We start from the raw sequence: 27,998 nt of genomic DNA, 5'->3' as shown, positions 1-27,998 counted from the left end.
CAAGATGACTTTCTCTTTCAACTTTACAGAATTTTTATCCATGACATTCAGCTTATTAGGTGCTAAGCCTGTTGGTATAGTAGGTAATTTTCCTGTTGTAATGCCAGTTTTGTACAACCTATCCAGTCAAGCCTGTTGAGAAGCAGGAGGAGGTGTCTACAGTATTACATGCAATTTACTGACTAATTATTCAAACAGTTTGTATTCTATTCTCAGAGCTCACTGGATCATTATTCCTGGAAAGGGGGCAAGAGGGAAGAAATAGTACATTACTGACTCTCTATCAGGAATTCGACTGTTCTTTCTATGCTAATGATCCAGATTCAGACTCTTTAATTCCATTTTATATCTAGAATGAGAAAACAACAGAAGGTACCTTTACTCTGTCTGTTCGGTTGTTGAAAAGGCCAATACGTCGGATGGTATTGAGTATGGGATCATTGCCATCGTCAATCATGTTGTGGGTCGTCACCGGAGGCAGACAGTGTCGCTTAAAAGAGAAAAGACAATCCTTGAGCCAGGCAAAGCTCCCGGAAAAGTGTCCTGTTACCATTTTCTGAGGTTAGTGGAAGACACTGGGAAATTTTGCTTTTAATGTGGATAGCTTTTTACCATTTCATTTGAAGACATGAAAGGAACATTGTTTTTTTACAGAGCCCAGGACACAAAATAGACCATAGAAGCTGTCACAGGCTAATTTACCTCAAAAGAAATGTATTTGCATTAACTTTAGAATGCCTACCATTTATTTCTACTTGTTTTTTGTGGCAGAGGATTGACCTTAACTCTCCTAAGGGATTGAATTTACATCTTTCATTAAAATGGAATAATTCAAGCTTCAGAAACAATGCAAAGACTTTGAACTTTGTATAAAAGAAAAGAGTGACAGCATTTCGTGTCCTGCATGTGACTGGGGGAAGATTTGCAGATTTGCCAAAATAATTATTTTGCATCAGACTTTCCTCAAAAACAATCACAGACGATCTTTAAATGCTACCAGTGAAAAACTTTTTTTTGTTGTTAAAAACTTTTTTTTTTTTCAAAGCACGCATGTCATACACAATCCTTGTGCACAGCTGTGCTTAACTTACACAATAGATTTTCATATAAATAATTTGCTTTCTGACCTGAGTTGAAAAGATGGCTCTTTTCATAATGGTTATATCATCCCGGTCAAGAATCTTGCTCAAGTCTGGAATTTCTCCTCTGCGGAGGCAACACAGAGCCTAGTTTACCAAATGATTTACTATCAGTCCTTCTGAGAACTAGCATTATGAGTTTACATTAAAGATGCTTTAAAAAAAAAAAAAAAAAAAAAAAAAAGAAGAAATAAACAAGGTCTGATCCGAAGTCTGCTGATGTCAACCTGAATCTTTCCTTAGTTTTCCTGTCCCTAGCTTACAGAAAACTCCAAAAGGAATTTTTGTTTTGTTTTGTTTTTCAATCACACTTTATTTTTGCTGAAGTTTCAGTCCTCTTAGCTCTGGATGATTCACTTCCAGCTCACATCAGCTGTCTTTTGAAAGGATACAACCAATTCAGTAACCCATATTTGTCTCGGGTGCTCATTTTTGTCCATGAGTAATTCTCAGCATTACATAAACATCCCCCATGTCTCTTAAGATCCTTTACAATATGGGATGTTAGTACCTTTAGTTTTTTCATCTGTGGTTTGCCTATCATACAACTATCCTGTATGCAGCACAGAGGGTCCCATATCCTTCTCCTATATCCTTTCTGTAGACCCCAATATTTCTGAGACAAAGAGTAGAACCACCAAATCACTATAGGTAAGCCACGTGAATATGTGGCCCTGCAAGACAGGACAAAGTAACATATACACTCACTTTAGTAAGGCATTGTAGAGTTTCTTTCCAAACTTTTCTTTCACAGATTGTGCAGTGTCCCTAGAAAAATAAATACATTTATGTATAAACATGAGAATCCTTTTCAAAGACAGAATAAAACATATCCCTGCTGCTGTAAATAATATTGTGCTTTTCTGTGCTGGTGGAACCAAGAATGCAGAAGCAGAGGTTTAATTCTCAAATGTCTTTTACCCAACCAGCAGCCATGACTCATTTCAGTGCAACAGAGGATACGATCTGTACCCAATGATGAACTAACTGCTAAAGCCAGAAACAGATGATTATTTCCAGCACTTTGATCAGTAGGCCACACTTTCATCTCAGCTATGAAAAAGAAGACATATATGTGACTTTAAGTAGAGCAATAGACATTGAAGGCCCAGATATTTTCAGTTTAACTTGACCTTATGAGCAATACAAGAGGTAAAAAAAAAATGGTGATTTTAAAGCAAGATTCTTCCTTCCATTTCAGACCTGTTCTTTCACTTTATTTATTTATTTATTTATTTATTTATTTATTTATTTATTTATTTAAAATAAGGGTTAGATTAACAAGTAATTTGGCATAAGTCATTTTGGAAATCAAACATCTTTTTGGAAAGCCCAGCCCATGTTTTAAACTAATGATAAAACCTGTGACAGAAGTGTTATATTTTCGTTGAGAAAGAACTTGAGTGAACAACCATTCTTAAAGCAAAGAGCCATATCATCCTGATCCTAGAAGAAAGAGCTTGGAAGTACAGCTGAAAGCAGTGCTCTCAAGACAGCAAATACACTCTCAGTCTGACTAAAATGCCCACTTTCATAGGACTTTTCCTGCTTTTCTGATTTCTAAGAATTAGACTTTGGACTTGGACAAAATTTGTTGAGTGAAATTCTAAACTTTACCAAGCTCAAAAACCACATACTTATTTTTAGTTGCTCTTTCTCGGCTCACATTGATACAATAGTAGATGACTTAATTCTCTGTGAGCTGTGAAGCAGCTAAATGTCAAAACAAATTGACTCAAATACCAGCAAGCTAGCCCACTCATGGCTATGTTTTATTGACTCATGCCTTGAACAATCTCCAAAACTTAACCCAGATAGGATAGGCTGCTGTTTCATAAGCAGAAGAAATACTTTATATCCCGTATCAGCCATCATCTATTTCTTGATAACTGCCATCCCTGTATTTAACTTCTGTGGCATCCTTACAATCGAATCAATCAATATTATTATTTAACAGTGATATCAAGTGTTTTTTTTTACAGCAGCTCACATGATGATCGTGGCACTGTTGCACTGAAGGACACAGAGGATCTTTTACTTTTCACAGAGGACAGTGGGAAGAACATCTGGAAACAGAACTTTTTGCATGATTTCACACCTTTTGGTTTGCTTTTACAGTTGCCATTGTGCCTGTATTTCTGAGTATCAGAGAAACAGCCATGTAATTGAGATACAACTGGGAAAAATCTCTGCAAATTGCATTTCATTTAAACTTTCCTAATATATAGTATTTATTTAATATATACCTGTTGTATTGCATTCAAACATTACATGCGTTAAATTAAAAATATGGCAGAGGCAAAAAGGGCCCATTGAAAGCATGGCTGTCTCTCACTGCACTCACATTAGTTTACTGAAGTTGATGCAGAGCCAGAATCTTGCCCTATGACAGCAACAACACACCATCCATTTAATTCCGTTCAGGCTTCAATGGTATTTCTCCCTGGATGGCCAGTTCCTGCATACACTTTCTCATTAAAAGCTCTGGATATACTACAGCACTTTAGCTATCTACAGTTGAAGATAATTGTGTAAATCCTCTGCACATCCACAGAAGGTGTTAGCCAATTTCAAAAGACGATTTTGCTTGCCCATTTTAGACTCTTCCTGAGGTTGTAGAGGATGAGTCGTGATCTGGAATGAACCATCACTCTCTACTGCCAATGAAGGCTGCTCAGAGGCACTGCTTTTTAGGAAGCCACATCTGAACAACCAGTTCCAGCCTCTACCTTTGTGGCATCCATTTTCAGAGTGGCAAAACATTTTCTGGAAAACTGCTTGATGACTCCAGAGATAATCTAGAAAGCAAACAGATTTCTCATATCTGACTTCTTTCTCAAGTACAGTCAGAGCTAGATATTCCAATAACCCTTAAACTATTTCTGTTGCTGCGTCTGTGCAATTTCATTATTCTTTAATCAAAGGTTTCAACTTGTCTCCTGATACCCAGAAATTCAGCCACAGGTTATCTGCTGGAGGCAGTTAAGAAGATATATATATATATTTTAAACAGTATTCTTTTCATAATCTGTACCTTTTATATACAGATCTCTGAGTCATTTCTATTTCTATAATTTTATAACTAAGGAATTGGCATCTGAAAGAGGTTAAACACAGTGAGAAACAGGTATCAAGGCAGAAGCTAGGAGCTTTTGTCCATTAGCTTAAAAATCAGCTTCCTTACTTCTGCAGTAGAAGTATTTAACTGTTCCGCTCATCTGATAGGGTGTACATTTTAATTTCCCTGATTAGATAATTAATCTGTAAATACGCTGAATGAAATAACATTTTCCACTTTTTCTTTAAACAAAATTAATCCTTCACTTTCTTGATTTTCTTTGAAGAATATCATCATTCAGTTCTATGATGTGTCTCAGTCTGCAAGTACCTCACGTATCTCCTCCTGTGTAGAATCACAGAGTAGTTAAAGGGAGATGAGGTTCAATGGTTGAATTCTGTTTTGCTTTTTTGTTTGGAAAGTAGTAAAATAAATTAAAAAAAACAACAACAAAAAAAAAAAAAACAAAAAAACCTTCTAAACTCATAACAAACTGTGACAAGAAGAAAGAACATTAATCTTCATCAGAAACATCAATATGTCTCCCTAATCAAGGTTCTCAGTGAAAATGGCAATTACCAGAGCTGCTTCCGGACTGCTTGTCCTTTCAGGGTTTCCACATTGAAATTGTTTGTCTTTGCTGGCATAATGAAGAACACAACAACTGTAACATCACTCTTATGTACCTGAACAGACATGAGATGGAGAGAAAACATTAAAACTCACCACTGGGTATCAAAGACCACGTTAACACTACAAAATAGTCACAGCAAAACGCAGCAGACTTTCACTGGTCATTCAGGAAGGCTCTCATCTTACTCCTCTGCCTTTAGCTGTCAAGTTTTTATCAAGTCAGGAATATAACTGAGAATAGATACAAATAAACAGGTATCAATTGCTCAATTCCAGTTTGATCAACGTGGATCTTCCTGGCTTCTCATGGTTTAGTAAAGCATGGCTTAGGATATGAATATAAACAGCAAAAAAAAAAAAAATAAAAAAAATAAAAATAGCAAACAGATTTTCTCATGTGACATAAACTTGGTTGGCTTAAAGGAGTGAGAAACTAGTTTACTAGATGAAGAGCGCACAGATGTGGGGCAGGGGACTCCATACAGCAAGCAGAACAATCTTCTGCAGCAGTGCCCCAGGTGCATATTCTAAAAGAGTTATTATCAGAAACCACTGTATATCTGAATCCCTAACACAGAACCTGCCAGACACACACAAAAAAACCCACAAGTAACCTCTTGCTCATTTCTTACATCTTAGCTACTCCAAAGGCAAAAAGCACGAGATGTAAAATCCAACCCTTTGGTTATAGATGGTTTCATTTACTTCTCTTGTGCACAAACAAGTTTCCGAAGATCAAGTTCCTGAGAGACTCCTCATATGGAGCAGAACAAGACTGGACTCTTGTCAGCAACTCTTTAAAGGAAAGCTAAGAGTAAACTGCTCAGAGCTGTAAAAATTATTATGAATTGCTTCCACTCTATAAACATTGGACAAACAAAAATACTGTTAGTGTGCTTCTATCAGATGGAGGTACAAAAAAATGTGTAGTGTAAAATAATAGGATTCACTTATGATTTTAAGATTCTTCCCTTTCTTTAGGGCAGCTCAAAAGTCTATATGCTATTATATTAGTGTATATTAACAAACTGTCATAAGGTATACAGTTTGTCTTCAAAGTATCAAAGTATCCAATGCTGAGCATTTCTGAGGTTCAGGCACACTACTGGAGCCTAGTTTAAGTTTCACCATCATTTTCAGGCTCACAAATAGTAAGAGTATCCTTCTGATCCCAGCCAAAATCCCCTTACAGAGGGGGGATTTTGCAAGTGTTCTTTGAATAGTTTTGGATGAAATCTGGAGCTGGCAAGCGCATTGTAACAGTAAAACAATAAAGCCATCTTTAATTTATGGGAAAATAATTTAAGCTATTAGCATAAAAATATTTTTTAAATTGTATTATTATGTGATTTTTTTTAATCTTCTTTCTGATAGGTGCACTTTCAGAGTAAACTCTTAAATCGTATTTTTAGTATTTTTCTTTAAAAACAAGGGTGGCAACCACAAATTAACTTCTTGAGCTACGTAATCAATTATTTTTAAGCAATCTGGCACTGTTGTATGCTTTGATGATTCAGGGAGATAGCTGTACGAAAAGCCTGAATGTGCTATAATTATTTTCCTGTAAACCAGAGTATGAAATAGAAGCTATCGCACATGACTTCTATAATACAGTAAGTTTTCTACATTTCCAGAAGCTTCCTTACCCTCAGCAAAAAGTTTAGTCTTGATAAGGCTTCTAAAAACATATCAGCTCCTTTGTTGGAAAATTCATATCTCCCAGCAATGAAGAAAAATAAGGTATTTTCAAGACTGAAGTCAAGGTGGCTGAAACCAAGTGAACAAACATACAAGCATGAAAGTATTTTTCAAGATGTAATCATACAAAACACATGTTTTTCTATTCTGGAGAAATTTATTACCCCAGGAAAATAATGAAAGAGAGGCTTTTCTTCACATTAAGTTGACTATCAATCTGATAAAGTCCATCTTGGGTAAATAATGAAAATAATCAAGATCTTATGCCTGATCCCACAAAGTCTTAAGCAGAGTTAGAGCTGGAATCTGAAATTCCTTCAGTTTCTGTCTGAGAAATCCCAGACAGATATTTGACTAAGTTGGTAACAATTCACTTCCTTTATGAAGTATTTGTTAGACATATTGGCTTGTTTTTTTGCTTTAAATAGTGTTGGAAAATCATTGCTAAATCTGGAAAAGTAAAAGCATACCCATAGAAATGACCTCGAATGAACTCTTGAATCCTAGCCTTGTACATGGAATGCAAATTCTGAAATTCATGCATTGCTGAAAACTTCTTAATGTTCAAGCCATTTGGAGTGACAACATCTGGAAAAGCAGAGAAAAGGCAGAGGCAAACATCTTCAGAGTCAGAGAAATTCTTAAGGAAAGAACAAGTGTGCCTTCCAATGGCAGTATGTGAACAGTTAATACATACTCTTATCACTCATGGCTCGAGAACAGCACTGCCTAATACAATGGTTTTTGTTAGTTTTCTCCACAAAGCTATTACATGTTATATTCCACTCTCTACAACATTGAAGTGGCTTTCTTTTGACCTGTACTCAATGTTAATATAAACCCTGCTGGATATAAAGGTCCTTTTTGTCCTCTCAAGACTGAATTTATGCCTCCACTTAGCCATTTTTTGTGTAATATGTCCCTTACATCTTTAATCCTGATATCACCGTTGCCTGCTTTATTACTTGATAGAAAGCTCTTGAAAGCAGAAATTGTGTTCTACTACACACTTATTCACTGCAGGGCATAACAGAGGCCTGTTCTATCCAGACTTCTGAGGATTTAGCAGAAAAGAGAGCTTTTGCACTGGGGCAAAGGGCAGTTTGCATTCTTGCTAGATAAAGTGTACAGTCTAAATTGGGCAGAGTGACTGCTTACATCAAACTAACTTCACATGCTGCTGCTGTGCTTAATTTTTAGGAGTACTAAATTTGAATAATAATTTAGGAAATTATCTGACAAAAGCTTGAGTGTCTAACGTTAAACCTGCTCTCTGATGAATCATGTAAGGTTCTGTCTCTGATCATAAGTTTTATCCATGATTTGAAAGATAATATTGTGGGATTTCTATTATTTTCATTCAGTTACAAAACATACATTTCCTAAGCAGTAGAGAATACTCTGAATCAAAGTTCTAGGAGACTTAGTTAAGATCTAGACCTAGATTTTGTAGCTGTATATATTTGACCAAAATCATAAGAGAAAACTCTGAAAAAGTATGAGTCAGCCCTGAATCTTTGCAGTTTGTCAACAGAAAATATCATACTGTGCTATTGTTACCTAAATCAATTCCAGTTTCTTTCCTTTCCTTCCTGAAATCAAATGATTCTGATTTGACCCACTTGGGGCAATGTTAGAACAGAATTTTCACCAATTCATTAAACAAAACAAAATGACCCCGCATTTAAAATGGGAGTAAAGCCCTCTTTCATCATATTTTCAGTAGGGCACAGAATTGAAATATTGTTTGTTGAGCAGAAACAGCGAACTGGACAGTTTGGGAAACCACATTCGCTTTATACCTCTGAGACTGATGTAAATGACAGATTGAACACCACTACTGATGAAATGGTAAATGGAGCTGCATTTTAATCGAAGAATATGAGACTGGTCAATATACAGCCTGCTGTGGATGAGTGAAAATATTCAAAAATCCCTCATTAATACCAGAGAATGGATGGAAACTGTCCAGAAAGAAAAACAGTCAACGATTCCTATGTTGTTAGGAAGAGCTTGAAAGTGGTTGCAGTATTAAAGCTAAGTCCTATATGAACCAGTTCTCCCATAGTGAACTAGGAGGTTGGAGAAGATTGCTTGTTTGTAAACAGAAAAGAGGATGTTTCTGTTCTGTTGACCCCACATTCTTTTCAGTCAGACAGCAATGAAGTTAAGGGTCCAGTGGATAACTTTCTGTTTATCCTAATGCAGAAACTGTGGTGTGGCCTGTGGCACTGAAGGTAGCAGGGATAACAGTTCCAGATCTATAATTAGCACTGCAATTCACCTAAAATAAATCTAAAAACAATAAATAAACCAAATTCAAAACAAAACCGCAAAAAACCCGAAGTCCTCAAATGTCCTTAAAGAATTGCTATATTTGAAACAACCAAGACGTGAGCACATCTGCTAAACAATCTCAAAATTATGTATACCTGTGGATGGAATGCTATGGCTTATCTTTCTAAAGCATTATGATGATTTAAAAAGAGCTTTAATGATTCATCAAACTGGGCTCATTAGCTTATATGTTATATGACAAATTTTCTGATAAATTCCATATCCAATGAGAGTGATGCATAGGGCTAAAGAAACTTTTGGGCACATACATTAACTATGTTTTTAAACTGTTCTGATTGTCTAGCAAAAAATAATATATCCATCTCTGAAACTTATCATGCTTAAGTCCTAAGATGCTTATGACCTCAACCACATTGCTGTTCCTAGCTGTGATATTTATACAGAAATTAGTTGTAGTGATCTATGGTTTGTTTTAGCCTTCTCATCTCTTTCAATAGTAAGTAAAGAGGAACAGCATAATCACTGGAAAGTATAATACATCTAACATCATTTCACACATGAAACCTTTTGCCACATTTCTACAAGAGCATATCACTCTCTACTAGCAAAGCAAGTTGTGAAAGCTGGTGAAATGTATTACAAAGATTCCACCTTCTGTTTTCTTCAGTTGACTAGAATATATTAGCATCACCAGAGGATGATGAAATATATGTCTCCTACTGTAGATAAACTCCCTGTAAAAAAATCCTGACATCCACAGAGGTAAACTAATACTCTCCTAAAATGGTACGTAATATAATTATTGCATGATGCTGAACTTGACTTTTTCCAGATTACATATGCTACTAGAATGTGTTTCAAGTGATATTGTCTGTACATGTCTTTTGAAAAACAGTTGTTCTCTGCAGTGTAGCCACACATACCTACACAGTGTGCCTTGCTCTTATGTTTTTATGCCTGTTGCTTTCATTCAATCTGAGAAAATGTAGGTACTGAGAGGAAATGTAAGAAGGAAAAAATTCAAGTCTTACCAGGATTTCTTTTAAGCATGTGTTCTGCTTCAATTGCTGTTATCTGTGAGACTGTGGTGAACACATGGGCACAGTGTACGGATGCCCGTTCCATACAGTATCGATGGTAAATCTGTCTCTCTCCTGCTTCCTTGTCAATGTCAAACTGTTAAATAACAAAATATACAAAAAAAGATATCTATACAATGTGCTCACCAGATTTATTACCATAAAGAAAGTCTCTTGAGTTAAGCTAGATTTCTCAAGGGAATCATTTGTGATTATAGTCTCTCTGCCTGTTTATCAAACCATTCTATGGAGAGTCAACAGATTGATGGAGAAAGTCAGATCTCAGCTCATGCCTATTTGGGAAAAAGATGACAGCTGAACAGTGGGAAGGAAACCCAGATTAATGATTCCTACATAGGTAAGGATCGATGCTGTTCGGCCTGCAGACTGGCCACGTCATGCGGCCTCTTGATTGGACTTGCTGGAAAACTTGAAAGAACAGGTAACTTGCTGATAAGGTACAGAGGGAGAGAAGAGAAACACAATGAGGATCAGAGGAGATCTGGAGGCTGGGTAACATAGTGAGAATCATGGCTAGTCAGGAGAGAAACTGAGTTGTTTCAGAGGAGTGGGATGTAAACATTCAGTCACAAAGCCTGAGGGAACAAGGAAAATGGAAACTGAGGCATTTTCTGATACTCAGAGCTGTTCTTCCTTCAAGCTCACCACAATTATTTGCTGCTTCTTTTACTTCAGTTTGAAGGCCATTAATTTCCAATGGCAGATTAAGTTAAACTCCAGATAAAATCACCTTGAATTATTTCTGAATCACCCTTAAATCTTGCAGGTATCTTTTTAAGTAGATTTAAGTAGAAACAAAACAAAAAAGAAAAGTCAGGTCTGGATCACTCTAAGTTTCAACATGAAAAGGATCAATCTTCTCCCAATATCTATTAACTACAGCTCCGCACTTGAACTCTCCACTATGGTTATGAAGGACATGCCTTACAGTATGTCGTAATGTTCCTGTGCATTGGTAAGTATCTGATAGTTTCCTAGATAGATGCAATTGCATTTCATGCATGCATGTGAATAACGCATGTTAGATATTTAGATTTACAAAAGTTTTCCAGAACTAGGAATAAAGGCATTTAAAAGGAATATTTCCTGTCCCTCTTATATGAATTTGCTGGTTCACAAAGAGGTTTGTGAAACAAAAACTGGTAAAATCTGTGCAGCGGGAATGTAATCACGAAGTTCAAAGCAAGGAAAATCTAAAATACCTACTGAGCTCATGTTTAAAGGTTCACAGAATCAAATTTTCATTACTGATGAGCACTGCAAAGTCAATACAATGAAGTCTAAAAAAGAACAGTGCTAATGAACTGTCAATGATTACAATTAAACGTCAATCCTCTTAGTCTTACATGATGTTTCACTTCTGGGAACATCAAGGTTACTCTCCCAAGGTCAACGGCAAGGGCACCAAACAGACTGTTAGTTACAAGGAGTGTGACAATGTCTCTCAATGTGCTATGTCATTAACAGTGCCTAATTTTAGGTGCACAGTCGGATTTTGATTGCATTTGACTCTGGAACTTCATTGACCGTAATGGATTTAAGCACTATTATAGGCTGAGCAGATAGCACTATCTATAGTTACAACTGTCTGATCTTTGTCATGGCTAGTTGCTTCCAGTACTTCGGAATTTAGCCTGGAATAAAGCTATTTAGAATGTGAATTTCCACATTGAGTACATGCTAACAGTTGGTACAGAGCATATCTTGAAAGCAGAGAAAAGAAGAAAAAAGTAATTAAACTCCTGAAAGTGATATGGGGCTCTAGCATGATGCTTGGCTTATCCTAACCCAAATCTTTTACAATAAGTTCCCAACTGCGTTTCTACTTTTCTGGGAGACTATCTTGATACCTTTGAATCTGATCTGTGGAAACACTTGAACATTTACATCTGCATTGGAAATTCATGGGACCTGTAGTCTGTGTTTAATATTTTTTGATTTTAATTAATTTTTTTAATTTTTTTAATTTGATAGCGCAGCTACCCCCCACACACTGAAGTGTGTGGTAAACTAATGAATGAATGTTACTGGAACATTCATATATCACTTATAAATGCCACAAATAGCTTTCAGAAAACCACAGTTTTATCTTCGGAGCAGAAATGTTAATTGCATGTACTAAATAAGGTAGCAGATTGCACACTGACAGAACAAACATACAGTAAGATCACTGTGATTGTTCAACCAACGTGTATACCAAAAATGCAAAATGGAACAGTTCTATACCATGCTGTGCAAAGACAAAAATGAGATGAGATGACACTGCACACTCAAAGCTATGCAAAAGTTTATTTAAATATGTTTGACTTTAATTTTTTTTTAACAGCTAATGAAAAACATAGCTAGCCAAACTTTAAAACGTTTCTGCTCTCTTTTCTTTTTCTCACCAATAACTGTTTTTTTACTAAATGTTACTAAAAACTACATTTGGGACATGTTCACTAACTAAGCACTCCCTTGAATTCTACTGGGAGAAAGATTCATAAAGGGATTGTTACAAACACTATGGCTCACTCCTTTCTAGCTTTTATTTCTTTGATTGCAATGAACACTTAACACATGTAGCACATCCACAGAATAACACATCCACAGAATGATATCTCCTCACTGATATTCATTTCTGCATCTTCTGAAAATGGGAAAGATGTTACTTTGCACATGCTTGGCATGTTTGGCATGCTTTTTCAAAGGTATGCAATTCAGTTAGCAATAATTTGCTAGTCCATTAGCTTATATAAACTGGGCGCACAGAGTTCTCACATTTTAGCTGTAATTATTCTACAGCCGTTTCCTTCACTGATCAATACAGCAAGATCCTAACCTTTAAATTCACTTGTAGTGTCAAATGAGAAATCTCATCGTGTACCTCTGAGCAGGCTAGACAAGTGACTTCAGAAAATAAGTCCTAGACAAGTTGAAGGACAGGTTGAATGGAACTTAACCGATGAGACAGTGCAAGAGACACATTTAGTCACACAGTGGAGTAGTGGGAAAAGACAGCTGAGCTTGCTGTGATAGTATTAACTCCAGAACTAGGGGTAATATGGGGCACAGCTCTCCTCTGACCTACTGTGTCAAACTGAAGCAGACTGGTCAGCAAAGTTCTTCACCTCCAAACCTGTGTTTCTACACAGCAATTTGTTCTGTGATCTGGATGCACTGCTTGTCAGAAACAGCTCAAACATCTATGAAATATGTTCCAAAATGTTCATGTTCAGTGAGGCCAAAACAAAATATTTGTGAAGTGAATCATGCTTACATTTGTTTGTTTGCCATTATCGGCAAATTAGAACACTGACAAAGCCACAAATGAAAGCTACAGCAAAAGGAAAACAGACTCATTGTCTCTTCCCTCAACGGCATTTAAGAACTAAGCTCTTCACTGTAAATACTCCATTTCTCTCAGTGAGGTTATACTCCCACTCTGATCTTTGGAAACCAAGCAGATTGTTACAGTTTGCATGATGGCAAGGATTAGATGGGAAAATGTTTCTCATATAAGGTCACTGATTTCAAAAGAAAACAAGACGATGCTCCACAGGTTTTTCACTGAAATTTGCATTTGTTGTAATGCACCTCTGAGGAAAAATTCCAACTCATTTTTGTCCTTTCTATGGATCCAGGTGATGAACACATTTCACTTGTATCTTAAAATGTTAGGGAGAACAGTAGTTAAACACTGAAACTCCCAGCATGACACTGTGGTTCAGAGAGCTAAGAGGATCTTTGAAGGTAAAAGCAAGAGAATATCAAGTGGCTACGAGATACTGGCATGATGCTTCTCCTGGAAAGACTGAGAAGTTACTGAAGTAATAAATTCAAATTGGACATTCATTGTTCAAACTGAAAAAGACAATTTGTAAAGGATTTAGAAATGTGCAAGAATACAATAGAAAAGGAGAAAATACTGCACTACCTGCATTAATGGTTCTCAGAAAGACAGGTAAGTTGTTTATCACAGTCTGCATACATGCTCCTGATTCTCATATTAGATTGCTTCTTCACATAGTCCCAATAGTTTTGATAATGACCAATGTTGTGAAATGTTGCATAAATAAGGTGGATTCTCCTCCTTGAGCTTTACATCAGGACTGGATAATGTTGTATAAGTAGTTTGTATCTCAAACAAAAGGTACGATACAGAGATTGGTAGCTGAGGATTTTAGGTAGAGAATGAGTAGATATTTTCTGGTGTCTAAACTTAGAGACACGCTCAAGTTCACAAGGTGATTCTGCAGTGCAATTGGAGAGGAGGTGTGCAGTTCAAATTCCTTGTTTACTGGCAGGAGGAATGAGAAGATCTTCAGTTCTAACAGCATCACATTGACTGCCATTGTCTGAAGTGTATAAAAATTACTTTTTTTAAAAGCTACTTTACATCAGTTTTAACTCCCATGGATTGTTATTTTGTGCAAATGGAACTTGCATTGTGGTACAGCCAAATAAGACAAAAATTTATACTTCCTGGCTTAAGTCAGATTTCATTAGCTACTACTAAAGCGGATCAGCTTTGTTTAACAGCAAGCTCAGTGACAGGTATGACAATACAGTACTAAGAGGAACATAAGCTTGTGCTCTTATACTGTCAGCATAAAAGCTCTCAAAGATTCATTTCCATTGAGATTTTCAATACTTTTCCTTTTAGACTCGATGAGGCAGAATTCTCCACTCCTTTCTGAACTATTTTCAGTCACACTTGAATGAACTGAATGTAAAATTTTCTAGGTCTGAATAGAAGTGCTACTCACTGGCAGGATACCCTTACATAAGGAAAAACGCTATGAAGAGTGAGACTAATCTTTTATTTTTCTTTTTCATAGAGAATCCTATCACAGAATTGCAGAACCATAGAAAGACAGGTTAGAAGGAACCTTTAAGCTCATTTAATTTCAACCCCCTACTGTGGGCAGGGTTGCCACTCACTGATTAGGCTGCCTCAGGCCCCATCCAACTTGGCTTTGAGCACCTCCAGGGATGAGGCATCCAAAACTTCCCTGGGCAGCCTGTTCCAATGCCTCATCATCTTCTTAGTAAATAATTTCTTCTTAATACCTAACTTAAATTTCCTGTCTTTTAGTTTAAAGCCATTCCCTCTAGTCCTTTCTCTATCAGACTGTGTAAAATGTCAGTTCTCCTCTTGCTTATAAGCTCCCTTTAAGTACTGGAAGGCTGAAATGAGGTCTCACTGGAGCCTTCTCCAAGCTAAACAATCTCAGCTCCCTCAACCTTTCTTCGTAGGAGCGGTGCTCCAGTCCTTTGATCATGTCTGTGGCCTGAGTGCATTTTCTATTATAATACCATTTTTTTTTTTTTTAGTAAGAATTAGCAGAGGTCAAAGCCCACAGACTTCTTGGCTATGCCAGCCAGTGATCCAGGTCACCTTCCAGGTGAAATTCCAGGTTAGATCATTTGCCCAAAAGATTGTTCCTAGTTCATCTAGGAACCAACATGGACCATCACTATCACTGTCTCTCAGTCAATTATAAAAGGTATTGGTCTATTTAAAATCCAAGAGGAGGAAAAGGAGAAAGAAAAGGAGAAAGGAGAGGAGGAAAGAAAAGCAGATTCCTTAATGCAGAAAGATATAAAAGATTAAAATCCTCCATCTTCAGCCAATAAACCAGCTGCTCCTGGGGAGGAAAAAGGTTTAACAGGCTCAGACCTTTTTCACAGAACTTTTATTGTAGCAACATACAAAACCTTATTTGCATCAGTGTAAAAGCTACACTGGACATAGGCAAAAGAGGAAAAAAACAACAAAAAAAGCACTGCTGGTTGGACTTTTAGATCTGAAAAAATTTTTAAGCACAGCTAAACTTATGATAATATATGTATTGGGAATGAAGCTCATAACATATTCTGCTTGTTGAAATAAGAAAGTGTTGACTATAGAAGATTTAAGCCAGCAAACTGCAGGTAGGTTCAGCAGTCCATGACCCCTATCTGTTTACACAGGGTTCCTCAGATGCTTGAACAATAATATAAATATCAGACACTACTAGTTACTGTGCAAATCAGCTTCTGTTTTGTTCTGCTTTCCCTCCCTTCTTCACTCCAGAATCAGAGTGATTTAAATGTGAATCAAGGAACTGAAGCTGAAGTGTTGCCTCAGGGTTATTGCCTCAGGGGTCCTCAGCTCATACTATCTGTTTGTTACATGCTGCTGAACACAACAGTTTTATTTCTAGTATTTACTATGATCCTGTGCATGCTGTTAAGGATTTAACGCTTGACTTCTCACTGGAGCAGGACCAGCTGAATTTTTCTCAGTCCAACTGAACTGAGTTACATCTGTAAGAATTGCACACTCTCAACCAGTGATGCTGTATCACTGATGCAGCAGTGATGCTGACAAGGATCCTGTCTCCGACCAAGGTAAATAACACATGGCTTGGGGAGAGGTTGAAAAGGTCTTTAGCTCCCTGTTTTTTTCCAGCTATTTTGGCTCGATACATGATGACCATAAGGCTATAAACAGTATTCTCTCTCCTTACTTCCATTCAGATTCAGTTGCTCTCCTTAACAATCAATTCATAACATTGGCGCAACCAATATTCAAACTGATTTTTGAATTCTCTCATTGTTCCCAAATCCTGCAAATGGTTTGCTATAGCTCACAGACTGATAACATAGTAATGCAGCCATAGAGTCCTGGTGACATATAGTTCAGGCACCTAAGTGATTTCAGGAGTCTAAAGAACCATCACAGTGTGGCAACCTTGCACTAATTGTTTCTTCCACCAAAAGGAAGTAAAGCTGAAGGCCAAGTTTTCACAGATCCAGTGTTTCTAAAGACTATCAGAAGATCACATGGAGCCTTCTCTTCTACTTCTCCATCAGGTTGAAGCTGGTGACTTTTTTGTTAATAGGAGTGATAGAGAAAAATATCAGCCAGGCCACTCTGCGCAGCCCTTTGCATGATCACTGATACTCCAAACAGGATGGGACTTGGGCCAAAATATTCTCACTGTCTTATTTTAGAGAATACATTTCTACTTTCTGTACTTGTGCCAGTGGTACATATTAAGCTTTCTTAGGATCAAAGTGGCATTTTTCAGTATAGACTCAAGAAAATCTCAGTAATACTTTCACATCTTTAGAAGAGATCTTTCAACTCAGCTTGTATCTTCTGGTACTGCCTGTCTGTAAGAGCATAATAATACTGGGGTAAAAGAGTGCTGCACTGAGTGCATATACGTGTGCATACGTGTGTTTGTATGCGTGTGTGCAAAGACAGAAGGGCTGATGGACAATGGAGGACAAACAGTGCATGAATTTCAGGGCTAATGGGAAATACAACGGTGAGAAAGAACATAGCTAAGGAACTGTGAAAGAAGAAAGAGAGAGAAAGGACTTTGAAGATACTGGGCAAGCATCTTTTCTCAGGCATCCAAATACCATATTAAGGTTGTATTTGTGGATCCCACTGTTAAGTTCCTCTTCAGCACTGAAGAAAGCACTTGGCTTCAGTGACCAGAGTAGACCCCTCTAGTATGCATTCAAACATGGCTTTTCTTGGACTGTGTTGAGGACTACAAAAGGAAACGTGAATTTTCCTGTTTTTCTTTGCAGGAGCTGTTTATGTCAGATCATCTCCAAGTACAACTAGGCCATACCTTTTCCTGTGGTATTGCAACTGTTTTTCTGTTATGTCTGGCACAGAATACACCACAGTGGCTTCTTTCCCACCCATCTTGACTGCTGTACTTAAAGCTGGTTGAAAATATATTCTAGCCAGGAAAAGCTGATCAAAAGTAAGTAAAGTTTATTGCTATTATGCTTTAAAGAACATCATGCAATGGCACTAACAGATAAAGCAGCTATCATAATTGTGAGGAGGAGCTCACATGTACTAAAAATATTTTGTCTCATCCAAAGGTTTAATATTACAAAGCCCTGGAGAATTTCCATCACTGCACAAATCACTTGTTTGACCTTAATAGTTTACTACTGGAGGACAGCAACAATACCCTCTGAAGACACATCTGTATCATTTAATTACCAAACTCTAGATCAACTTCTTATGTTTCTCAACAAGCTTTTGGGCCCAGCTGACCTTTTTACAGTGAAAGGAGCCCTCATTTAAATATCTAATCTCTCACTAAATGTTAAATTTGTCAGGGAGAACTTTAGCACCTTATAAGCATGAAAAACAGCAGTGTAAGAGTTTGGCATCGTTTCATGTATTAACATTGCATGTAAATGTCAATCTTTACACAGAGGGCATAAAGGAGTATGGTCTAGACATCCACAACTTTCCTCACCAAAATATTTTCTACAGCAGTTTATAATATTTTAAATACATACATATGTTTTATTCAATATATTTTTAGAATAAAACTGGTTGTATTTATATTTATCACATAGTTAATTGTTACCAATTAGGCTTGTGAAGATTCAGAATAGGATGCACTGTAGCTAATCACATAAAGGCTGGCCATGTAATGTGTGAACATTAAAAATGATATAAATACTGTGACTAGTATAAAAATATACCAAAATCTGTATGTCTGCTTAGATGCAAGTTCATGACTTTCTTTTGAGTACACAGGTAAGGATGAGGACCCAAAATTATCATTAAGAAAAAAAAAAAAAAAAAAGTGCTTTTCAGAAAAGGAGTCTATTTCACAAGACTTCCTGTAGCTCACCAAATTAATCAGAATATGAAACTCTTTTTTTTTTTTTTAATTTTCTTTACAAAAGGAAGGAAATTCTCTGACAGTATTTTTAGAATCGATTTATAAAGCTATTAGCTCCTCCCACTTCTTTTTTAAACTCCAGTTTCTCATTTTAAATACCTTTTCATTTTTTAAATTGCAGCTTCCTCACTAACAAATTATGTCTAATAATGCAAGGTTGAACAAATGAATTTTTTGCTGAAAAGTCCCTGTTAAATCTGAAATGAGATGGTCTTAGTTATTTCAATTTAGCTCTGTCCAGAGAAAGATACAGTACTGAGACTGTAATTAAAATTTGCGTATATACATATAAGGAGAATATAAGGGTGTAGGAATGTCTAAACTCCTAAAGTTTGGTCTGATGGCATGCTGCCTCTTTAATGTCTGATCATATCTAATATCTAATGATGTCTAATTCAGGAGAGCAGTTCTCCTAGGTGATAGAGTAAGACAGATTTTACAGAAGATAATATGAGGGAGGATATTTGGCTTGTGTTTACTGTGCTTTTGAATAAGGACAGTATCATACTACTGCTTCAGCCTTGTCTTTGGGAGACACTTAAGTTTGACACAGAGTGGAATAAACATCAATTATGTTACAAACTGATTCATTTTATTCAGTGCTTTTAGCTAAGGAAATGCTTGAACAGTGAATAAAGCAGTTGTTTTAACCTTCTGACTAAAGCTGCCCTCAATACACACTGGAATGAAAAGAATCTCTTGTACTTGATTTGTCTGTAAACACACTAGAAATCCCAAATCATGTAATGTGACTCCATAGAAGGCAGTACTAAAGATATCTGGGTCCTTGAAATGTTAGTTTATGTTATGCTTTGACTGAAAAGGAACAACAAAAACCAAAACCACTAAAGAGTTTACAAGAATTCCCAGAAGTGGATGTGGGTCTTTTAAACTCAGAAAATACTTCCTTCTCTGTTACAAACAAAGCCTAACCTAAAAAGCTTGAAAGTAGAACTTACAATTTGCAAGAATTAATAGTCTGGGGAAAGGAAACAGCAAAATCAAACAAAAACATTTAATGGCACTACAGGGTATCTCCTGCAAGCAGAGAGCTACTAGCTATTTTTTTCTACAAACTTTCATTAAAGAAAGAATGTTGTGAGGCTGTACCTGACTACAGCTGTATGGGTTTTACATTTACTAGTTACTCAGACTGCTAACTAACTTAGAAAATGCAGCATATATTACTTGAGTTGATCACTGGTCCTGAACATGAAGGGGAAGATTCTCAAAGCTACTTGCAGTGATGTCTGGCCCTATAACTCTCCCATGCTTTTGAAAATGTTTCAAATCATTGAAAAGAAGGTTATGAATCTCTGTGGGCAAGCCTGTACACAGCTGCAATATTATTCCATATAGCTGTGGATTGGACCAAGGCACTGACTTGACTAAAGGCTGAATGACTTTCAGTACTCTGCAGTGAAAATCTGGTAACCTAAAGTTAACTGAAGGAAGTACAAGTATTTTAGACTCTACTGAAGGATGGCATGGAGACAAAAGCACAAGGTCCTGCACACCTCAAGATCTTACCATTTCTTATGTGTTGGAACCAATGACCTATCACTCTTCTGTGGCGCTACTTAAGTGATCTCTCAGCATGGAAAATGTAATACATAGTGTAGCACAATAAACAGAAAAGGAACCAGGAGCTGATTAGGTGGAAAAATAGAGAAGGAATAAGAAAACTGTCTCTTACCTGGTCAAGATTGTTGTAAAAGTCTATATTGGCTGCACACAAGTATCTCCCAAGCAGAGTGGCATGAGTAGTAAAAATTGTGGCAACTGGAAGTTTCTGAGATCGAGACAGTATTAAACCCACTCCTGCCTGCCATTCATGGAAATGAGCAACTATGTTGGGCTTGTCATCAAACTGACAGGAAAGCTGAAAAAAATTAGAAAGAACATATATTAAACGTGTATCATCCAGCTCATCATCCCAGCCTCAGAAACTTTCCTTCATATTGTCTTGTGTGTGTGTTCTTTCATATGATAAAACAGTATAGTGTTTTAAGTGGTCATGTGTCTTGATTCCTTTCAGCCTTAATCCTTAGCACACAAAGCACATGTCCTTCACTTGTACCTCAGAACAGCATCCTTCCTAGAGCGCTGGGAAGCTCTGGCAAGGACAGTCACTGTTCATTCTTTCAACTTGCTCATCTGCTATTGAAACTCTAATATGAATAAAGAAGTCATGAGCACCTCTAATGGAGATGATTCTGTAGATTGAAAAAGTTTTGTTTTTTTCAGGGATGCTGTGGTAAGAGTAATGGAAGTCATGGTGTTGTCATTCATTCTGTCTGTAACATCTCTGCAAAGTACAATCTAGCAGCTGAGAGAACTTTCTTACTGGCTTCATGACACGTTTGTGAGAGTGACAACATGACTATGGTAGGAGAGGAAAAGGGAACTTGGGATCTTATCTGTAAGAACACCCAGTGACAAATAAAGGAGTTGGGAAAAAAAAAAACAGGAAGAAATGGCAGTGAAGACATGGCACATTTCACATAAGACTTGGAAAAACATAATTAAAGTGATAAGACTTAAGTTATAAATACAAATTTCATCTAGGTCAAGAACCACATCCCAAAACTTTTCTTCTCTGCTGACAAGGCTGAGGTTTTACAAACTCCAGATTTTAAAAACTGTACCTCTTTTAAAAACCAGGCTGTTACTGATCCAAAAATTACAGCATCATTGGCTTCTCGGTCATGAAAAGGAATCCCTATGTTGGTAGCATCCCAAAATTCGCCTTTCCATCTGTCCAGATTCCAGGCTGCTGATCCTATATCAAACAGTAAGACATATGGGCTGCCCTCTATCAGCCATCTTCCAAAAAAGACCTAAAGAAAATAGGCAAAGATATAAGAAGAAAATGTTAAAGTGAATGTGAAAACAAATTTCCACAAGTATTTTCATCCATCAAATCATACGTATTTTACATAAGGAATGCTAAGGATCATAGTTCTCTACACCCAGGATTTGTGGGCTTTCCTTGCAAAATACATGGAGTAATACTTGATCAAAGGTCGGGGTAAGTGGAAATTGCATGACATTTCCTCATTCTGCCCACACAGTACAGTTGGTGCCCTTTGCAGAGAGGAAGAAACAATCAGAAGGTGTTACAATATCTAAAAATATCAGCCCTCAAATATACAGCTTTCCATCTTTATCTGCATCAGTACACTTAAACATCTGTAACAGAATTATAACTCCAGTGATAATAACCTACCTGCAGAACAAGGAGAATAAGCTGAACTGTCCTAAGGCAACACAATGCAATTTGGATCACATTTCACATTGCAGCAGTCTACACAGTCAAATTATTTCACCTTATTTCAAATTATCTCACTCATTTGGGTCTTCAACCCAAAATGGCTATAGCAGCAGAGGCATATTAACTGTGGATAATGAGGTACTATATGTAGATTAATGCAGTTTATACTCTGCACCCGGCTCATAGGAATCTTTTACATTGTTGTTCAATTGCATTTAATTCACCAACCCCTGGGCTCTCCAGAGTGGAATCCTGTCCTAATGTTAGAGCTGGTGAGACAGAGGGCAGGTCTTGAAAACAGAGACTAAAGTTCTCAGACCTATTTGCACAAAAAATAAAAGCTGTATCAAAGATAGCTATATGAAGAAAGCTCAGGCCCTTACATACGTATTTCAAGCTATTCTGGTTTCTTCCTTAGGAAAATGAGGTTGATGAGCAGGGATCCTGTGTGAACCCTGATTTTAAATACAGCGTCAAGTTGTGGCAAGGAACACACCTGACCTGACAAGTTCGGAAGCTTTCCTAGGTCCCCTGGTTTAAAGGGTTCCATTGTGATACATAAGCAAAATCCAAATACACTGATAATAGGATAAGTGCAGCTCCTGGAATCTAAAGCGCCATTATTAGAGATCAAAGCTATACTTGACGTACCTGGGATAGATCTCCTGCTATATATGAATACTCCAGCAGAACGATGCACATGTCAGACTGCCAGAGCTGACTGCTTAAACTGAATGTATGCTGGAACAGCATAAAGTATATATATATATATGTATGTATAGCTTTGCAAATAATCTGCCCCACAAGCCTTTTGCTATTATCTAAACAAAGGAGCGTTACCTTGCAGAGACATCTCTCTGTAAGGAACAGGTGCAGCACATAAAACTTGATAATTCACTTAGGAAAGTCTGATAAAAATACAGATTTATATTCCTGTTAGATTAGACCTTTCAGTTTGAATTTCATTTTTAACAATGCCAAGCATCGTACAACAACAGCATCCCCAACAGACACTATCCCAAGCTGTGGCTCATGTATTTCCAGCAATGTATTTAACATATAGCAGGGCATGAGAACCTAAGAACTGCCATAGCAAAAGGAAATAACACATTGCCAGTGCCACAGCTGGTGTGCCATTTTTAGCTCACTGCTGAATAAGAAGCACTTTATTACTAGTTTATGGTCAATTTACTAGTTTATTGGAGTCAAGCTATGAGATTGATCTGAGGTCCCAGAGAAAACACCAATAAATCTGAGCAAGAAACACAGATTAACTCCCTATGTGTACTACAGCTTAAACCCTCTTTCTAGGGAATGGATAGTCAGTTGTATTGATCTGAGGAAGCAGATTCTTTATCAGTTGGGTGCTTTTCTTAAGCACACTTGTGGTTTTTCCCTTTGTGTCTTTCAACTCAGCACAGTGCTTCATAAGAAAAATTTTGTGATGCTGAGATGCTTTTCTTAAAGTTTCTTCAACAGCACAAGAATGCTGAAGGTAACATAAGGGTTCAGTCAAAGTAAGGTCGTATTATATCCACTAAAATCTCACTGTATTTAGATACTGGAGAAATAAGTCATTAATCCAATTAAGTAGTCTTGCAGATAAATGAGTGTTAAAACCTTTAATTGGATAAACTGTTTCTTCCTCAAAAATAACCTGTAATGAATCGACTTTGCTGTTCTAACCGTAGAATCTGAGCTTTTCCCATTGTGACATTGACCAGGACTGCTGTGTCAAGTGGAACAGTGGGAGCATTAACCAAAACTGTAATCTCCTCAAAGTCAGCTTAGTTGTCCTGAGAAGCAGAAGCACATCTGATTTACCTGACACCCTTGGCTTTTCATGGTATCCATTGCCTTCTTAATTGCAGGGTTTGGAGGCTCACATACTTCCACCTGAGTCTTCACATTGTGCTCAAAATAAGGACCAATCAGAAAATAGTTTTCACCCCATTCATCTGCTGTAATTTTGGCTTTTGTCTGGATCACGGTATAAATTCCTCCCACTGAAAAACAAGATCACAAAGAACAAAAAGTAGAAATGGGAACAGGCCTTAAACCTCTGGAATAAGTTCCATCCTACCTGGGAGTCAGACAGACTAAATCACTTTGCATATTCAGACTTAAAATGAAACCTGGAATCTAACAAATAAATAGAAATTCAGCCTCCTAAATTGTAACCAGAGCTTCACCATTTAGTTTAGGAGTATGCTGTGGTAGCAAACCATGTGTTATCCTTAAATAGCAATTTAATTCTTTGCTTAATTCTGGTTAACAGTATATGGCTTCCTTCTATTTCTCCTCCTATTTCTCCTCTTCTTCAATTTCTCCTCTAATCTCAAATGGATGCTTTCTAGCCTTAATTACCAATTTTATCTACTATTATTACTATTTTAATTTCTTTCAAGCGTATGAAGTCACATCATAAATATTCATTCAATTTATTATTTTTTTTTAGGTTGTCCACTCCTTTTCAAATATCTGCACTCAGACTATGGGATTCAAATCCTGAGGCTCACGCTTCCATTTTCCCTTGCCTAATTTTGATTCTACTGCATTTCAAATTCAGACTGCTATTTTTTTTATTTTTTATTTTTTTTAATGAAGAAGTCATCATTTTCAAACATGTACTTTGTGATGTGGAAATACACGTGGTAATAACTAGGCTGGCACCTCCAGCTTGTTTCACACAAATCACAGAGAGAAGTAGAGGCAGTGATGAATTTTGTAGACTATTGGCCATGAAATGGATTTAAACCTAAATCTTTGTAGTAAAAGGTGTCGTGTTCATCACTAATCTAAAGAGTTGTTAAATTGGTATGAACGTAGCCTACGTTGCCGATATAAATATCTGCAGCACTTTCCACCTCAATATTGTTAATCTTAAAAGTAAACGGAGTACTGAATTTCTAAGAGAATAGAGCAGTACTATCTTCTGATGAGTAAATACAGAATCTATTTAGTCTTGCATATGGGATGCTAGATTCAATTAGTTACTTTTCCCTGACAGTTTTCCACATTTGTCCCTGTGATCTATGCACTGGCAATGCAGCCTTGCAGCCCCCTTGGTCACAGGACCTGCGATGCAAGGCATTGGCCATTCCACCACCACAAAAACAGAACACTGATAAGTGCTTAGATCAATCAAGTAGAAGGGAGGGCAAAAGAAGAGACTGCTGCTATATATCACAGATGTTTGTCACAGCTCTGATGATTTTAAGCAGGGTAAGACAAATGAAGCTCAACAGATACATACAAACAACATTTGCAGACCAGGAAATAATAGGAAAATAATGAAAGTTCCTACTCAGAAATGTCACCTTCCACTGAATCTGGAAGCATTTGGTAATACTTCAGATAAAAAGACCATGTTACACCTTTCAGCAACAACATCGAAATACATAAGGAGTCAGCAATGCAAGTGATCACTGTCTAGCATTCAGCAATCCACACTTCATTTTGAAAGGTACTTGAGTATCTAGAAGTGCAAGTGGAGTGCATAACCACTGCAGATGGCAAAAAATCTTCAAGGTTTACCTGATTCTTCTTAAAAATCTGCTCCAAATGACCATGCCTTACAGAATAGCTGCTGAAGTTGCTCAGGGCTTCAGGAGATTAGTTCCCAAACTAATTAAACTGTATCACCTGAGAAGTATAGAAAGCCTTCTCCCAAGCCTGGTATCTTACAGTCCTGAGAAACTGAGCAGCCAGAGCTATGCTTTCTAATGGTGTTCCTAAAAGAGAATTTGCATACTTAAAATCTTTTTCTTTACAAGCATGCCATTTGTTCTGAATGCCTGAAGGGTTCCCAACCTTAATTTTTTTTATGTCGAAGTGTCTCAGATTTCTAGGCATTTGACAAACAAATACAAATGCAGTTCCAATCTAGCAGCTTGCTAAATAAAACTATTTCATTAAGTTACTAACCTACATACTAATTCAGGATCTAAGAAGATTCTCATGTCTTCCTAAATCAATGCTACAGTTAAGGTGTTCCACATCATGGAGATATGGAACTGCAGAAATAAATCTATGCATTGCAAAATTCTTCTGTACTTTGGTCAGATCAGAAAGCCAAGGAAATTAAATCACAGCCACCATGAGCACCTCTTCTATGAAGAAAGGTTGAGGGCTTGGTTAGCTTAGAGGAGAGAAGGCTTCGGGGACACCTTATTGAGGCCTTTCAGTATTTGAGGGGAGCATATAAACAGGAGCGGGTACGACTGTTTATGAAGGCGGATAGTGGTCAGACAAGGGGGAATGGTTTTAAACTGAGACAGAGGAGGTTTGGGTTAGATATTAGGAAGACGTTTTTCACACAGAGGGTGGTGACACACTGGAACAGGTTGCCCAAGGAGGCTGTGGATGCCCATCCCTGGAGGCATTCAAGGCCAGGCTGGATGTGGCTCTGGGCAGCCTGGTCTGGTGGTTGGCGACCCTGCACATAGCAGGGGGATTGCAACTAGGTGATCTTTGTGGTCCTTTTCAACCCAGGCCATTGTATGATTCCATGATTGTATGATTCTATGACTGTCTACCATAGCTGCTCTGGACAGGGATTTCAAAAAGTCCAAAGAAAGTGGCTCCAAATTCCTCTGTTCATAAGCTGATAGAAACTACATGAATACCTTGTATTTGTGCAAATACACCATTTTAATAATGGTGTCAGAAGCCAGAAGATTCAATCTACAATGTCATGCGGTTACAATGACATAAACGTTGTCTGCTCTCATATAAAGGTCATCATATGAACAGAAATCACTTTAATCCGAAACAGATAAACAAGTAGAAATCCTAGTTGTGAAACTAGTTGGTTTTTATTGGCAAAAATGTTGGTCTTATAATAGGGGGAGATTTTTGTGCAAAGTTACCTGGTGGCCACATGGAAATGAGTAAAAAACCTATGTGCAAGAATTAGAATATTAGATAACACGATAAAGCCACATATGACATCAATGGCATGGAGCTTTCCCCTCCATCAAAAGAGTGGAGATCAGTGCCTTTCACACTGCAAGGTGTTTAATGTTGGCAGCTGAGTTTTGCGGATACTGCCTTTAAAAGAGATAAATGGCCTGGGACATCACTTTACAAAGCCAACAGCTGAGTGATCCTGTTCACAAGATTTCGTGTAGCATTACTCTCTGTTCTAAAACATGTCCTGTCAAAAAGGAAGGCCTGTTGTGAATGAAAAATTGGAGAGTGTGCTGTGATCTACCACCATAATCTGTCGCACAGCAATGTAAATTACAGTTGAGGGTACTATTTTGCCTGAAATGCAATGAGAATTACTAAGGATAAAAACAAAAGAGTACATTTTATGGACAGTAAAAACTCTGCAGAAGATAGTTGCGATAAAAGGTCAGGGTTACTTGGTCCTCAAATCTACTTTTGTTTTCTCTGCCACTGTGGAAATATGACTCACAAGGCACATCTTTGTGTAAACTTACATTGACTGGGCGAGTGAAACTGTGCGTATGTTAAAAGGGTCAGGCTTAACTTAAAAAAAGACAACCTGAGAAGGAAAGAGCAATGTCTAGAACAACACATAGACTTTGGAAAATTCACTTTCCCAAAACAATTCAAGGAACATGTTATATATTATGAAGAGACAGATTATATCTGCACAGTGGCTTTGAATCCACTGGAAATACTTACGTTAGTAATCAGTATATTACACATTCTACCAACTAACAGAGCTAGGCTGAAGTTGAATACACAGATCCTAACAGGATTCTTAAATTATTCTCACCTGTATGATACATCACCTTGTTTGTCCCTAATCACATACTTTTATGTCATACTGTAGCTATAAAAAGTTCCCAAACAGTAAGGATGTATGAAAATCCCCTGATGTTTTAGGTTTCTGTATGCAGCCTCTGAAGTTCTGTTATGTGAAGAATTAATAGTGAAATGTGAATAAATTATAGAATCATAGAACAGTTTGGGTTGGAAGAGACCTTTAAGATCATCTGATTCCAACCCCCTGCTGTAGGCAGGGACACCTCCCTCTAGACCAGGTTGCTCAAAGCCCCATCCAGCCTGGCCTTGAGTGCTTCCAGGACCAATTTAGTGTTCTAATTCCACCTGAAACATTTCATG

General features: G+C 37.3%; 1 protein-coding gene across 2 annotated transcripts in view; it reads right to left on the bottom strand.

The window, feature by feature from the left end:
* GYS2 (glycogen synthase 2) overlaps window positions 1-27,998 on the bottom strand; it is a 41,857-nt gene that overhangs the window by 7,266 nt on the left and 6,593 nt on the right. For both annotated transcript variants that reach the window (XM_042890507.1, XM_042890506.1), the window contains exons 3-12: window positions 23,724-23,905; window positions 21,274-21,465; window positions 20,322-20,507; window positions 9,858-10,002; window positions 6,999-7,116; window positions 6,477-6,597; window positions 4,777-4,883; window positions 1,848-1,907; window positions 1,128-1,206; window positions 377-490 (exon numbers count right to left, since the gene is read on the bottom strand). In XM_042890507.1, the coding sequence (XP_042746441.1) occupies window positions 377-490; window positions 1,128-1,206; window positions 1,848-1,907; window positions 4,777-4,883; window positions 6,477-6,597; window positions 6,999-7,116; window positions 9,858-10,002; window positions 20,322-20,507; window positions 21,274-21,465; window positions 23,724-23,905 (1,304 nt within the window). The remainder of the gene's footprint in view (window positions 1-376; window positions 491-1,127; window positions 1,207-1,847; window positions 1,908-4,776; window positions 4,884-6,476; window positions 6,598-6,998; window positions 7,117-9,857; window positions 10,003-20,321; window positions 20,508-21,273; window positions 21,466-23,723; window positions 23,906-27,998) is intronic.

Source organism: Lagopus leucura, unplaced genomic scaffold (genome assembly GCF_019238085.1).
Source record: "Lagopus leucura isolate 7727_CA_CO unplaced genomic scaffold, USGS_WTPT01 Super-Scaffold_100159, whole genome shotgun sequence".
Lineage (NCBI taxonomy): Eukaryota > Metazoa > Chordata > Aves > Galliformes > Phasianidae > Lagopus > Lagopus leucura.
Note: the sequence above shows the minus strand (reverse complement) of the source record. Positions and strands in the feature narration are given on the sequence as shown.